This window comes from Populus nigra, chromosome 18 (genome assembly GCF_951802175.1).
Source record: "Populus nigra chromosome 18, ddPopNigr1.1, whole genome shotgun sequence".
NCBI classification, from domain to species: Eukaryota; Viridiplantae; Streptophyta; class Magnoliopsida; order Malpighiales; family Salicaceae; genus Populus; species Populus nigra.
In genome coordinates, this window is record NC_084869.1 from 5,530,118 (window position 1) to 5,547,353 (window position 17,236).

At 33.6% G+C, this 17,236-nt stretch overlaps 1 protein-coding gene across 1 annotated transcript; it reads right to left on the reverse strand.

Annotated features, from left to right (window-relative positions):
• Positions 1-359: 359 nt before the first annotated feature.
• On the reverse strand, positions 360-9,905 carry LOC133678719 (protein CASP). Its single transcript, XM_062101183.1, has 19 exons — positions 9,649-9,905; positions 9,307-9,417; positions 9,045-9,223; positions 8,415-8,564; positions 7,453-7,541; positions 7,188-7,297; positions 6,941-7,035; positions 6,008-6,063; positions 5,629-5,794; positions 4,410-4,502; positions 3,901-4,029; positions 3,506-3,625; positions 3,072-3,152; positions 2,386-2,493; positions 2,102-2,245; positions 1,913-2,014; positions 1,413-1,492; positions 654-746; positions 360-571 (listed from the first exon to the last, which is right to left on the reverse strand). Exons 1-19 carry the CDS (start codon positions 9,728-9,730, stop codon positions 517-519), a joined length of 2,043 nt encoding a protein of 680 aa, XP_061957167.1. The 5' UTR covers positions 9,731-9,905; the 3' UTR covers positions 360-516.
• Between the last annotated feature and the right edge of the window lie 7,331 nt (positions 9,906-17,236).

Here is a 17,236-nt window from a genome sequence, read left to right on the forward strand (position 1 = left end):
CGTCGAGTCACCACCCATGAATATTCTCACCGTCCTTTGTTTGGTGACTGATTCCCCACATGCAAGATACGAGAATCTGCTGACAATAAACAGGAAAAGCTAGTAAACAGGAGTCGTCGAATGGCAAGGAATCTTAATTTTTCAGAAGATCGTAGTTACAGAAATGAACACAACGCTAGAACATCCCTTGGGAAATTAATTTGGACACAAATTTGACACTTTCATGGTCAGGAGGCATAATCAGCTGCGCCGCACAGCAAACCTTACACAGATTTCACTAATTATAGTAGATTCAAATAGTCCTAATGGCTATTCTTCAGTGCCTTCACGATATCCACCCACAAATGAATGCGTGAAGAAGAACAAAAAAATGCCGCTATTTTCATTGCGTTGTCAAACAAAAAAAAAATTATGTCGATCACAAGTCACTTTTGTTACATATACATCCGATGAGCTTTTATGGACGATCAATTTCATCCAGTCTCATCAATAGAAACCAGAGAAAAGTATTATACACTAGAGTGCATGTGGGAGGTCCAGCTTTTTATCACCATCGAAGGCCTCACCGTGGCTGCAAAGACACAATCTTTAATAATTTGGCAGAAAATCTTAAAAAAAACGTAGATATTGATTAAGCAATGACATATGATCACCTGAGATAGCTCAGAGCTGACATTCTATAGAGACAGGTGAACACCAGAATATGTAACCCAATTGTATAGAAAAATGCAAAAGTTCGAGCATATCTGCAATAGCTATTTTAAATTAGAACTTGAAGAGCTTTTGAAACATTGGAAAATACTTGCGTAAAAAGAAGGTGGGAACTAAGAGCGCGGTGTATAAGATGAATGCTATGAACAGGAAAAGCATGTAGCAGCACACATCATACAGGGGCAACAAGGATACTCAACCACAAGTGAACATGACACATACGGAGCACGAATATCCATATTCATGGGTGAAAATTATATTTTTCCAAGCATAAGCTGAAGAAAAAAAAAAATAGAAGGTTCATTTATATAAATAAATATTAGCCTATGCAATGATGTGACAAGAATGTGATTGGGAAAGACAGGAAATAGAAGTGATGATAAATTGAAGGAATCAATAAAAATGTGTTCTGATTTGTTAGCACATATTATAAAACTGGCAAACAGCATCCAAGCAGTGGTGAAAATAAACAAATTGTGGAGTAGACAGGAGGAAATCTGGTTACAGTTCAAAGGACCAGAAAACTCAGTAAGCTGTCAAACACTGATTCATGTAAGATACCATTAGTTATGATGGTGAATCATAACTAGAGACCATAGTAATGCTGGTATTTGAGAGATGCATGGTTCAGGATCTGCACTATGTACTGAGAAATAAGGGGGGTAAAGAACAGTTGCAATACGGAAAAAACCAAACCATACTTGTTACCCAGAAGAAAGCGTCCACTACTAAGCGTGATTCTATCCCTGAAACCCAACTCCTTGTATCTTTGATCCCGCTCCTAGTCACAAATAAATGGTTGGTCAGTGCATGATAAATGACTTCTAAAAGCTTATAAGATATGCATCTGAATATTGAATCTGAAAATATGTCATTAAAGATCTCTTCGTTCAAAGTATGATAAAACAGACTATTACTAGCCCACCCCTCTCAACTATTAGAAAATTAAAAAATGGAAAACTGAATTGAGTTTTCTTGAAGAACAACAATGACAAAGCCCTAACTCAACAAAATCAGTCAGAACAGGCATGAGGTATTGAGGTTTATGCCCGTTCCATTCAATTACTACCTTCAAATGGGAAAACAAAAGCTAAAGAAGGAAAGTGACTTGGCAGGCCTTAAAAACCACTTTATGATCAAACATGTGACCATGAGTTTTGTGATGAAACAACTTTTAGCAGATGTGCTCAAAGAAAACAACCTTCTTTGAAAAAGCAGCGAATGGATTTATGTCATCTTCATATATCTTCTTGTACTTAGATTCAACATCTGAGGCAAAGCCACTTTCCAGATCCTCAGCATGCTGAAAATGATCATATAACATTAATAAAATAGAACACTAGAAGCAAAATAGGGAAATAGAGATAAAAATGGATATGCAATGAGGTACCTTCTTTGATCCTCGAGAAACTACTTTCTCAAGATTGTAATCTTGGACATAGCGTATCTTTCCATATAGCTTGACATTATCAGCTTTTGTTTTCTCCAAGTCTGCTGCTAGCACCCCTATCTTCTCCTTCAATTGCCTCACCTCCTACAATATTTGAAAGAATTCACTTAAATCACACTAACATTTGATCTAGTGATGTGAATATTTCTCAATGTGCCAAACAAAAAACTGAACTATAATGAAAAGTCAGCATTTGCAAAAAGATTGTATAGCATATAACATGCCTCTTCGGTCTCCCGCAAACGTGCCCTAAATCGATCTCGCTGATTGCAGATCACCTTAAGCATTGAGCTCTGATCTTGATCTAAGGAAACATGTTTCTGATCTGCATTCTGGACCAAAATAGGCAAGTATGAATAAGAAAAAATTCATGGAGAAGAAACAAATCTCAGAGAAAAAAATTACAAAATAACACTAAAATATTTAAATTGATGTTCCTTACATGATTTCCCTCCTTGGAGGTTCACTAGCCAATTAAGTTAATAATCCTTTAATTTTTTCACAAAATGTGTACCCATATGTTGCAATTCCCTACCATTTTATTAATCAAAACAAATAGTAAAACCTGGCATGCACAAGTATTAATGAGTGAAAACAATGGCATCCATTAACTATAGAGCAATACTATGCAGTGCGAAAAGAAATTTATAAAATAATCATGACAGACAATGGCAGCTGGTGAAATTTTATTTTAACTTCTAGGTCATTTATTTTTTTAACTCTTGTTTGTGTTAGTTTCAATACTCTTTTCATGCTAGATAGCTTTGCTCTAAACTATCTACTAGAGATGAGCGAAAATGATGGTATCCATCGCAATCACAAAGAACACATCAGTGATCAATGACTTGTTAATTTTATCTCGATAAACTCATTAATGGAAATTGCGGTGTAGGAAGAAAGAGAGAGGTACCTCAGATAACTCAACCCCCCCTGCTTCCGAAAGATCCCAAGCATCAAATAGACTGCCTTTCCGATCTTTGGAGCTATAACCCTGCATCAGGAAGAAAACTACTTAAATTTCACATTTTGAAATGTTTGTAATCATCATATATGATGGGTGGATGTTATTTATTTATTTATTATTTATTTGCTGATTATGTCTCTGCAAGATAGTAAATTGTCTAAAAATCGGATGCCTATAATCCTTTGACAATGATGTGTTCATTCAAGAATAGAATGATCATACATTTGGGAACTTAATGGACATTTTAACACAATTAACACATTAAGACCTGTTAATATACATGCAAAGCATAATAGATTCATGGAGGCTAACATTAACATGCAGAGTGACCAAGTTACAGAATAGGCAATGCAAGAGATTAAAAAGTCATTGATCCAAACCTTTAATATATCATCTTCCAACTTTTGTATTAATTTTTGTTGTTCATTAACCTTTGCAGTAAGCTCAGTTATCTTGCCTTCAGCTGTTTCCAGTGAAGTCGCTTTCTCAGAGATTTTTACCTGAAAGCAGCAAAATTTGAGCATCATAACCAATCTTTAAAATCTTTAGCCACCACCTAAACATTCCCAAAGTATGGCACTCAGCCTCGAACTACATGGTCAATGGATGGGGTAAAGATTGAAATCTTACCACAAAAAATGAATAAAAGAACAAAAAATAAGAAAGCATTTAGACAGTATTTATTTCCTAATAGTGACTTCAGCAAGATCTAGAATATCAAACACTAAAAGGAAAACTGGAAAGTAAATGAGGTAATGCAAGGACTACTTGGTACCTTCAACTGCGTGAGTTCATGTTCCATTTTTCTGTTTTTATCAAGAAGAAGAGACTCCATTTTGCTCATCTCTTCCCCACTTGTAGCTACTTCCCAATCTTCAGCCTCAATTGAATTGTAACCTACAGCCTAAATCAAATAATAGTGAAACCATTAACAGAGAGAAATAAAACATTGTAAAGGGAACAGAGGTGGGATTTGAATTCAGACCACTGGGACTTATCAATGAAAAGACTTCAAACTGGCAATAATGGTGTGAAATCTTGGCTAATATAGCAAGATGTACGATAGACAAGAATCCAGAGATTGAAGCTATCCAATCTAAATAAAAAAACTTAACCTATCTGAGTTTAACAACCCACAAAGCAACTAACTTCACAGAAAAGACATGTTATTTCACCTTCAATACATTCAAAAGGCTATTTATACCCAAGAAATAAAAAAAAAACATTTCAACAAATATTATCAGCAGGAACTCGTGTAAATCACCAAAATGGTGAGCTAACTACCTGCAAAATTTTCACTTTTTTACGCAAATCATCAACTAATTTTTCAGTTGGTTTTGCTTGAAGCTCTTTCTTCATCTCCTCGAGAGCAGCTTCCTGCATAAGAAAATGAAGGAATACCCAAGTAATTAACAAAAAAAATTCAAAAAAAAGAGATATATAAGCAAATATAAACATAGATCATTTCCATACTGAATCATTTTTTATTGGCATAGCAAATTAATTTCTTACAGCCATTCACAACAATCCTCAGTCATATATACTATGCAACATTACTTCATCAAAGTCAATGACATAAATCTTGGATATCTGATCCAATCCCTTTCACTTTGCAGCAAAGATCATCTATCAAAACCTTGTTGCCGGGTTAAGGTGGAAGTATTGGCTAAGGATATTTATCTGTGTCTAACTTGTTATGGCCTAAATCCTTGGATAAAGGAAAAGATCTGGAATTGCATGTGTTGTAATTATTATCTATTCTTCTAGAGCTCAGTTTTTCTGATGGGCCATGCTATGTTAATAAAGCCCAAAAAAATAGTTTAAGTTGAGCAAGTTGGATCGACCCCAGTAAAGAAGGCTGCAAACTAGAAATCTCCAGCCCAATAATAAGACATAAAAGAGTTTGTTATAAATTCCCCCTAATCTCTCTCATGAATCTGACCAGATCCAGAGCTCTTTGCAAATGAATAAGGATAACTCTTACTTCTCCTTCAGGAAATCTCCAGCCCAACCAATTAGTAACCTAAGAGAAATTTAGCTCATACAACACCCTCGGTTCAGAAGATGCCAACTTTTAAGATATAAACAAGAAACTGAGAGGCTCACACAGGCTCTATTTTCATTTATAATTTATGTAACTTTTCACATTCCTAGCACACAAATTTTTCCTGAAGTGACTTATTTAAGTACTGCTAAATCCTCAAAGCATACGATGAAGTTGTTAAGAAGGAAATTTTTTATGCAAAAAAAAGATTCATTATGCATTCTTACAGAAAACTTGTAGCCATAAATTAGATGGAACTGCTAGAAATTATAAATGCTTCAATTTTACAGGTCTTATAGCACCACCTGAGAAATGATACATCCAATTCATTTGATTTTCATGGAGTAAATGAACAGTATCTCATGAGAATAAAAAGAGAACCTAACAAGTTTCAAGCTCAACAGGGTTAATATCTCATGATAAACATTGAACCAACAATAAAAGAATAAAGTGCCATACCTTCTCGTTAAGTAAAATATTCAATTTTTTGATCTCATTAATGTGTTGTTCTCGCTCATTTGTCAATGTGGTTTCAATGTTGTGAAGTTCCATGTTAAGTTCAGAGATAAGCTTTTCTTTGGTGCTCAAAGAACTCTCGAGAATGCTAGTTGAATCTGAATTGTCACTGTGACACGGCAACAAACAAAACTCAAAAACATTGCTGTAAGAAATAATGCTAGGTAGATTCAAATGATGCAAGCATTCATCATGGAAAGAAACAATCACTGGAGGAATGAAATATAATGAATGTGCAAATCCAATCCAAATGTTTAAAAAGGCCACCGGTTTATGAAGAAGCAGAAGCAAAGAGAATGACAATGGTGCTGAAATACATTACCCTTTCTTATCTTCAATCTCTTCATTTGCTGATTGCAACTGAGAGCGTAGGACACCCTGCAGAAATATCTAGTTAAAATTTCAGACAATTAAAAAGAAAAGAAGTCATTCATAAAAAGTCCATTCAAGACACTAATCATCTAGAATCACACAGAACTTGGCAGTACAGATCATATCATGGTGGAAGGCTATATGGCATGATCTTTTCAGTTTCAATTAGTACAATTACACATTCCTCCGTAAGATTTAATATGTATTAATAAAAACATAGAAAAAAAAACCCCAAAGTGCTTGGGATAAAAAAAAAATTGAAGAAATTCTTCAACAATAAAACAAAAACTAGATCCTCTGGCCTATGATTTATCGATACTCACAGATGCAGGTACATGACCATAAAGACGAGCAGAAATGAAAGCCTAAATCTGATTGCTAGGTGTCAAGAGGAAGGTTAAAGTCACATATTAGAACTGTATATTTTGTTAGCCAAACAAAAGACATTGAGCTAAAATCACAGGGTAAAAAACCCTGCTGATATGTCCCATGAAGCAAAAACAACAAGGCAGTTTCATTTACTTAGTGTTGTTAACTAAATTCAATGAATGCTGAAATCTGGCACAAGATCCATGACCATTCAATACCAAATGTTCTATTTGAATAAAACTCTATGCACTGAATTGATTCATGATGAATAATAGTATTAGTAACAATAAGATTCTTCCTAGCTTATTCAGTTCTCCCTGCACAAGTTCTAGCAGTTAAAACGAGAACATACTGATTATCAAACAATCCAACAACATGTCTAGTAGTCCACCATAAAAACTGAACAATAGAAGATGACAAGAAAGCAGCTAAGCTAATTAGTTGTAAGAAGAGGAGGGAACAAATTGAGAAGGATAGATTACAAGTTGGAATAAACAAACTGTGAAACACATACTTTCTCCCTTTCAAGACTATGCAGACGTGTTTGTGCCCTTTCCACTTCATCCATCAGAAAATTGACCTCTGATTGCTTTGCTGCCCATTCTTCCTCTGATATTATTAAAAAAGAAAAAAAAGGCATAAGATACTTGCAATAGAAATAGAATTTACAGGTGAGCGTTTCTTGTAATAACAATTATGGACACGATAGATTTGAGAGCATGATTAGGACATAATATAGGAAGTAAGGATTTGAATATCACCTGATTGAGCACGAACTTCAAACAATTGGCTTTGTGCAAGTTCATGTAATTTCTGTATAGTTGCAACGCTTTCTTTAGCTTGTCGTAATTGATCTTGCAATGATTGCTCCCTGACAAGAAACAGAGATAAGTAAGATGAAAATTCAAACAGCCACCAGCAGAACTTTTTTTTTATTTTTGTTTCTTTTCTTTTATTTTCGTTTCTTTTTTTTTTCGTTGAAAATGAAAGATATCTCTGTCACCACAACAAACCACGGATAGATACCTTTCTTTTAAAACCTCTAATGTTTTCTGGTTCTCTTCAGCCAAACTACGTTGCTTCATCTCCACAATTTCCTTTACTTTTTCCTCCATCTGCATCAAACATTACCAAGTAGATAATCACAATTCTTATTTCAGAAATAATTAGCATATCAATATTGACTATGGATCTGACATATAATAGCAGTGATCTATGGAAGGACATCATATTGCTAACTGATAGAAGGTCTGCTACTTCAAAAAAAAAAAAACAGAGAGAATAAAAGATGGCCAAAGAGTTCCCATGTAGTAATAAACCCATTAGCTCAACCAGCTTACAATTAGTCAGAACAGATTGAATATCTCTATTCTTGTGTCCTATATACATATACATCTGAGTCTGACAATAATAAGTACTTCAAGACATGAATGAATTGATATTTTTTTGTACTTCTCCTTTGTTTCCAATTATCTGTGATGATATCAACTTTAGGGATGGAACTTCTAGCAAAGAAGAGAAAATTATGCAGCACATACAAACAATGTATGCTAAGACCTCAAATACGAAGCACTTATGCATGAAGATATCTGTCATTCATTTAACTTTTTTGTAACTATTAATAAAGGAGAAAAAATATAATGACTTGTAAGAAAATGTTAGGCTCACATATAACATAGCAAATGAGCAAATAATATTCTAATCAGTACAAATAGCAAATCTCATAAATGATTGCCAAAGTTCAATAATAGATGGCTCAATATTTGAACAAAAACAAATTCACAACAACAAAAAAGGATAAACCCTGTGCTTTTCTCTATCAGCCAAACTGCTTGCTACAAATCATGTAAGCAATATCACTATCATAATAGCAGTCAAACACCAAGGTCCTAAGAGCCCATGTGATTCCAAGACTTGCCAGCTACAGTGAAGGAACATCAAAATTCATTTCCTACTGGTAAGTAATGCATAGAAAAACAAACGCATACCTGCTGCTCTAACTGACGGTTGCGCTCTTCAAGTCTTCTTATTGTTGCTTGCTGATTCTTTAGGTGAGCTGCCTCAGTCCTGAACTCCTCTAGCTCAACTTTCATCTTCCGGCTCTCAGACTCTAACTCAGACAATTTCAGATCTTGCTCCTGCAAAGAGAAAACAGATTTTGCATAATGGATTGATGCTGTGTGGGTCATAACAATTCTTATGCTGGCAGGAGGAGAGCAAGATGAAGAAGTCAAGATTTTCAGATATAGCTCCTGTACTTTGAGCTTTCACTGATGCTAAGAAGAGCACTTGTTTCCAACACAGTTACTAAATCTATGCCTAACTTAAAATATTTTTTAACAGGACTTCCCAAGCTTGCGCCGCAGACATCAATAGTAAATGTTAACAAGAATACATTGCCAACATGTGAAACCTTACGTCATTGGGATGAGACCTAAAGGATTACTCAGTTCTGAGACTTACATCCAACATTAAGCACTACAACATATGTGAAGGGCGGACAAATTCCTGATACTCATAAGATTATCACCGAGAAAAACAACAGATACTACGCACTTGCCAGTTACAGATTACATTTGCAGACAGCATAAAGAAATGAATATAACAATGCTACTTACAGAAATTGAAGCAAGAGCAGGATAAGGATCTGGAGCCTCATAGAGTTTCTGATAGATATTAAGAAAAGCATTTTCTCCAAATTTGGCTCTCTTAGTAAGATTATCGACTTCTTCCTGGAACCCTTTTAGCAATGAGTTAAACAAACCTAACTTTTCGTCGGATGAAGCCTTCTTGAAATCTGCCACCAAAAATAAATAAATAAATAAGAATCGATAAACCTTAACTTTTAGCAATTTAATTAATTGGTGATGGTAAGGGTACCTCTGGTGCTCTCGGCAAGCTTCCGTCGGTTTTTCTGGCTGTTTTCCTGATTTTCAGCAATTCTAAGCCCCTGCTCATCCAACACACTTTTCTCCTTCTCCAGCTCAAAGTCTAGATCAAGTATTAAATTGACAAAACAGATCATCATCATCATTATTCTTTTTCCTACTCTTGCAAAAATGCAGCATAAATTAAATATTAATTGCTAAATCAAATCATTATTAAAAAGGAAAGAAAGAAAAGAAAAATAATCATCGGCTCATAAATCGGGACAGATCAATATTTAGCATCAATCAAAGGTGAATTCAAATAAAATTAGGTTTTAATTGATTAAAATGATACCTTTCCAGAAATTGGAGACGAGGGAGACAGGAGAAGTGGAGATCGTTTTGTCCCTCTCGGATCCTCCTTGCGGAGCCTCCATTTTTTAAGCGAATTTCGATCTGAGTACAAATTCAGTTAGGGAAGAAAATGTGAATAAACAATCAGATTCATATATTTACTAGCAAGAGATTAGTTGATTTAAGGGTGTGAGTTTCAAATCAAAATCTTTTCGTGTTTGTTAAGTTCGCGACCGTCTGAAAAAGGAGTGGGGTGGGTTCGGTAAAGCCCAAATGTAATCTTCTTTCTAGGTGGTCGGTCCATTGGGGACTAATCCAATATTATAGAATTCACATTGTTTCCATGGGCTTTGGTAATGTTGTCACGATAAATAAAGATTATTAGCTCCTTCACTCGTTTTGAAAAACTTAAAATAAATAGTGTAGTACTTCTTTCATTGCATACAAAAATGTAATTTATACAACCATCTAGGTGGTGAGCTAGTGATAAAAAATTTGGAAGTTAGAATCAAGAGTTTTGTTCTTTCTATGGTCTTAGGTTCGAGCCCTGTAACATGATGGTCACTGGAGGCTTACATAGTCGTTAACTTCAAGACCCGTGGGATTAGTCGAGGTGCGCGCAAATTAATCCAGACATCCACGTTAAACTAAAAAAAAAAGTAACTTATACATGCTTTTTATGGAAATTATCTAATAATTTATTAAAATATTATTGGTCTTGCTTGAACTAAGTTTTTAAGTCAGTTGAATACACAATCATTCAGTTAGTTATATTGAAGAAAAATCTAACAGCCATAGTTATCAGATCTAACCTGGGAGTTGACCTGGTCAAAGAGCCAGGTTCTGAGTTGCACGAATTGACCCGGGTCAACCCAAATCAACTCGAAAAAATTTAAAAAATATTTAAAACTTGAATATTTCATATTAAAAAAATTAAGAAACAATCCATGTGAATATAGGCTATACATGTTATAAATAATGAAGTTTAAAAGATTATTTCAAAAAATTTAGTATCTCGCCAAAAGATACCATTTTAGTATGTTATCCTTTTAGGTTGAAGTATATAAACAAAAAATGTTTTTTATTCCACATTGAAAAAAGATAACTTTTTTTCTTATAAATATAAAATATATATATTAAAGGGTTTCAAATCCCACATTAAAAAATAAATTCTGTGAACATAGAGTATATATACTAAAAGGCTTCAAATTCAACATTTAAAAAATAAAACATTCTTCTAGCATTTATATAATGAACTTTGAAAAGGGTTAATAACCAACTAAAAAATATAAAAAAAGAGGGGTCTCTGGCTGGGAGAAAAAACACATTTGAAAAAAAACTTGGGTCTTAATCGGGTTTTGTCGGGTCGCCTAAGTCACAAGTCAACCGGGTTTCATTGGGTTTTTTCTTATTTTGATCTTTTACCTTACACGGACCGGTTCAGCTACCGAGTCAACCGTGTCCCAGGTCGACCCGTTGGGTCGGTCCGGGTTTAATAACTACACTAACAAGTAGCGTTTCAAACAGTCCTAAAATAAAAAGACAAAGATATGAAAATAGAAATGTATTTTCTTGGAGAAACAAAAATAAATATATCCTACTATTATTTTTGTAGTGAGTTTTTATTATTCTAAAACAAGAGGTACAAAAAAGGTATGTCTCTAAATACATTATTTTTTATTTCTAAAATATCATTATAAGAAATCTAAATTTCAAAATTATCTAACTAAGACATGTAAAAATAAAAATAGTTATTATTATAGTTTTAGAATCCAACCCAGTCAATCTAGGGCAAGACCCGGGTTATAGGTCAGGAGAGTCAACCTAGATTTACCCGGGTCAATATAAGAATAAAAACGGTTACTATCATAACTTTAAAACTTGACTCAAGGTTCTACCCACAACAAGGTTCATGACACGGGTAAATAAGGTTAACTTTAAAGATAAAAATGATTATTATCATGGTTTTAAACTTGACTCGAGGGTTACTTTCGAGTAATGTCCAAGTCACAGGTCAAGAGAGTCAGCCTAGGTTGATCGACCCGGGTTGACTCGGGTCAATGCCAAGATAAAAAAATTATTATCATAGTTTTAAAACTCGACTTGGGAGTTGATCTGGGACAAGGCTTGTGTCACAAATTAGGAGGGTCAACATGAGTTGACTAACTCGGGTTGGGAGGGTCGACCTAGGTTGAACTTGGGTCATTGTAAGGTAGAAGTGGTTATTATCATGATTTTGACCTCAACTCAAGGGTCAACTTATAGCAAGGCTTAGATCACGAGTTGACCCAAGTCAACTTAAAGATAAAAGTGATTATTATCATAGTTTCAAAACCTAAATCAAGGTTTTATCCTGGACTAAGCCTAGATTATAGGTCAGAAGTGTCAACTCAGGTTGATCCGAGTCAATGTAAGGATACAAATAGTTATTATCATAGTTTTAAAATTCAACTTGGAGGTCAACCTGCGGCAAAGACCAGGTCACGGGCCAACAGGATCAGCTAGAGTGAACCTAAATCAACGTATGAATAAAAATGACTATTATCATAGTTTTTAAACTCATCTTGAGAGCCGACTCGGGGTAAGACCAGGATCACGAGTCGAAAGAGTTAACTTGAGTTGAACAAAAAAAAACAAAAAAGAAAGAAAAGAATCAAAGCAACTTTTTTTTGACCAAAAAAATTAAAAAAATTGACGGTTTTATTACCTGTGTTTTATTATGGGTTGACCTGGGTTGTTAATTAGGTCAGGTCGGTCAATCATTCCTTTATTTTTTTTCTAAAACCCGAATTAGTCCAAGACCTGTGTCGACCTGCATGTCAATCTAGGCTTTGTAACTAGAGTTATTGTCATAACCCATTTTTGGGTTATTCCCCAAATTCAATTTTTCATCAAAAATATATATTCGGACTAAAAAAACAAAAAAATAAAAAAATAATACGGTGAGAAGAGGATGCCAAAACGCCCAGAAGACTAAAAATTGGTTGAGGAGGTTTAAAAATACAAAAATTAAAATTTGACAGTATGTTGTTCACTAATGAGAGCCCTGTTGACAAAGAAAATTCAATTTGAGGAAGAAAAGTCTAAAATCAGATGTTTATGGACTCAATTAAATTTTATTAAAGGTTTAATTGAATTTTATGGAGAGTTTGATTGCAAGAAAAATTGATTTTGAAGTCAATTTGAGCTTTAATTGGACGAAATTAAAATTCTTGGGTCAAATTATAATTTTTGAGAGTTGATTTGGTCAAATCAGGGGCTTAATTGCATAAATATTGAAGTTTGATGGCCAATTAAGGACTTAATTGAAGAAATCTGAAACCAAGGACCAAACTAGAAAAGGCGCGTAAATAGAGGGGCTGTAATTAAACTGAATCAGGGGCTAAAATGAAGAAATTAGAAGTTTATTGATCAATTGAGGGTTAAATTGCATAAATCAGAGACTAAGGACTAAAGTGAAAAGGGCGTCCAACTTCAGGGCTGACGATTGAATTTGACAGGGATGTAATTGAATTGATTTTTAAAATCAAAATTGCAATTTAGAACTTGATTGAACAAATCACAAATTGAGGACTGATTTAGACTTTGGCATGATTTTGCCGCCATTTCCTTTTAAATGAAATGATGTATTTTGGGTAAAACGACGTTGTTTCATTAACTGTTAAAAAAAAGAGATTCAAACGGTGTCGTTTTGAACGACACTGTGGGTCTTCTTCTTTCCCTGGACGCGCGAGGTAAGGGAAGAAGAAGATTTCCTTCCCTGCTTTTCTTGTGCCCTTTTCTAAAAAAAAAACTCAAAAAGACACCGACCAAGACCCCCACTTGCTTAAAACTTTGACCTGTGGCCTACCACGGGGCGGAAAAACTTAGGGGACGTACCCCTTGGGCGGTCTTGGGTTGGCTACACAGTGGCCTCCCCCGCTGCCCTACGCCACGACTGGGCAGGGGTAGGAGGCCTCTCCCCCCATGTATTTGCCTATAAATACATGGGAAGAGAGAGAACAAAGAAGGAGGCAGTGAAGGAGGAACAAAAAAGTAGAGAAAAAAAAGAAAATAAAGGAAGAGAGAGAGGGCAAGAAAAAAACAAGGAAAAAAGAGGAATGGAGAGGGAAAAAAAAAAGAGGTGAAGAATAGAGATAGAGAGAAGAGAACCGAGAGAAGGAAAATAGAAAGAAAAAGAGAAGGAGAAGATGCAGGGATTGACACCTCTGCACGGAGAAGAAGAAGAAAAACGGCAGCGCCATCGTGTCCAGCCACTATCTCTGCCATCGCAAACCACTGCCGATGACAACAAAAACGCCCCTTCACCCTAGGTAATCTTCTCTCCTTCTCTACTTTGTCTTCTCATTTCTTTCATTTGGAAGCAGAACATGAACAATTTACATTCTGCAACAAAAGGAAAATAATTAGTTGGTTATTGTGATGTGTACAGTAACCAGCTAATTATAAATTGTTGGGCTGGTGCTAGCCCAGTTTTATGTTGAACTAGGTCCATCAATGCTTTTTTTTTAAAAAAAACATTAGTGATGTTTTCGCGTATTTTTCTATCCATTTTGGTTAATATTGGTTTATATTTTTATACCGTAAAAATATAAATCCAGTATTAAAATACTCAGTTTTCATAAAAAAAATATTTTTTTTTGTTTCATGCATACAACCAAGTCTCTCAAAGCTAAAATCATATTATATTTTCATACAACAAAGAAAACTTTAAAAAATTATGTTTTTGCATGCATTTTGGTTTTAATAACCAGTTTATTAAAGTCACGAGAATTTGGCCAAAATTTCAATTTTTTTTAAAAAAATAATTTTTTTTTGTTTTAGTATCAGGGATTACAAATTTAAACGTAAAACGTATTTCCGATATTAAAAAGGTATTTCTTTTGACGACATAGAACAGTTAGCTTAAAGAGCCTTACAGATGAGGATTTTTCTTAAACCGTAGACAGACCGACAATTAGAAACCACAACATGACCTTAGATTTTATCAGACAACAAAATAATACAGCTTACCTTAGGTAGGGCATAGTTGGGGTGATAATATCTTCATTTTATGCAACCAGTCTCGGTACTTGATCTCTGAGACCAGTTAGGGTTTCTAGTGATCAGAATATTAGGTAGCGACTCCCATTCAAATATCTCACTGATTAAAGACAAGAATTCCTTACCTCCCCATATTTGCCAAATAGAATGGAATCCATACTTTGAGGGTGGAAGATATCGCTGCGATGCCGCACACGTGCGACAATTATTATAATATTATTAATTTTAATACTCAATAAATTATAGTTAAAAATATATAATTACTTTTTAGTTTGACAGTAATTCATATTATGGATAAAATAGATTTTTTTATATTTTATTTGTCTTGTCCATTATAACCAAATAGAATACAAAAACAATCATTATATCTTGTATACCACTACCAAACACAATTTTATCTTCGTTTGCCTTTTGATCTTAATTTCTTTGTCACCATTATTTCTTCTTTTCTACCCCGAAACAGTAACAAAAGCTACCATATAGCTTAATGTTTTACTGTATACCAAGACACATTGCAATGTGTCTTGTAATAGTATAATAATCATTTTGTCATTCTTAAGAAAAAATAATGAACTAACAATTGGGGGTAAACACAATATTTTCATTAGGGTTCGTTGGTTCTTATCATATTGATCGAGGACAAATCGTTCTTTTCTCTTTTTACATGGTAAAATGACTTAATTACCCTTAAAAGAAAAAATTATTAAGATGGCATCCAGGGGATTTTTAGTATTTTCACTTTTCCAGCTAGTTCTACAGGCTATGTTCTATCATGTATCAGTTTATTATAACCATTTGAGGTTGAGAAGGCTCCCAAATTATACCTAGAAAATGCTTTTTTTAGTTTTAGTATTTTCCTAGTTAAAAAAATGGCATCCAGGGGATTTTTAAAATTTTGGCTTTTAGTTTTCGTACTAGACTGGGGGGGGGGGTTGCGCTATGTCGTAGCCTGACCCAAATATTTTTCAAAGTAAAAATAGTATGTTAAAGCAACGTAGACATTAAAATAATGGTCATTGACTCGGTTGTGTTTAATAATCTTGATTAATTAAATTAATACAAATAAAAAAAACAATGACAATAAATAAACTAACAACAAAATTGACAACGTAAAAAAGGTAGACTTGAGCCCATCTAGGTTAGCATGCCAAATCTATGACCTGGTGTGATACTGGGGTAACCCCGTCAAAAAACTAACTGAATAAAATTATGAAACTTAATTATTAAATAATTCATTATTAAAGGGCATAACTGAACAAAAATGAATTAAAAAAGCAATAAAAAATTCAAGTCAACCTAGGTTGGCATAAAATTAGAATAACTCCATTAAAAGATAATTGAAAAAAAATCACGAAGACCGACTCCTAATAAATAAAATTTTGAATGATAAAATTGAGAAAAAATAATTTTAAAAAAAGGACTTAAACAAATACCAAAGTCAACTCGTGTTAGTTTCTAAAGCTCATGATCCTAGTCATGAACCTGAGACTAATCTCATAGAAGAAAAACCCTATAAATAAGAAAGAAAAATTATAAATCATCAAAGTGTTAAGGGATGAAATGAAAAATAAATGCAATAAAAAAGATTCAAAACAAAATAAATAACAATTAAAAGAATGAAGACTAAATTTAATATAAAAATAATTTGAAATAAAATATTGAGGGATGAAATTGAAAACAAAATTCAAATTAGAAAAAAAATAATTAAAAAATAAAAAATAATGAAAACAATGAGTACAAAATTTGATATAAAAATTAAATGAAACCAAATGATGATGTGCGAAATTGAGGAAAAAATCAATAAAAAAGATAAAAAAACAAAAACAAAACAAAACATATAGCAATAAAAAAAATAAGAACCAAATTAGAAACAAAAAAAAATTTAAATGACACCTTTATATTTTATCAAGGGGAAGAAAAAGAAAACAGGGAAGAGAAGAAAAAAGTCCACTAGAGCCTAACCACAATGTCACTATGCACACGCACGACACCAATAAAAATAGGACAGCGTGGTGTTTGGAAATGGGATGTAAACCCCCATTCTAAAATGTATTATTGGAAAATAAATTATGAAAAATAATTACAAAATAGAAATTATGAGAATGCCTTTAATAACAAATTATAGGAAGGACATTGAAGTGTAAAGTTATAATTTTTTGAAGTTAGTAAAATAAAAATGGCCTAAAATTTTAATTAAAGAAAATTGATTTAAATCAATTAGGTGAGATGAACTATGAACTCTCAATTATAATTGCTTCGAGTAAAAGAAATATAAATAAACCCGGGTGAAAAGGGTGTAAACCCCAATTAAAAATAAAGAGAAATTTAATTCAAGTGAGAAAGAGCTTAATTTAAAATTTTAAAATTAGGAAATAGGATACATATTTCTTTTAAGTAGAAGGGATTAAATGGAATAAAAGTTAAGATGTGGGAGCGTTAAATTGTAGAAAAGAAAGGCTATTAAGGGCTAAAACAAAAAAGCGAAACAAATAAGGGACCAAAGTGTAAAACACTAGAAAATTGGCTATAAATACCTCATGTTTCCT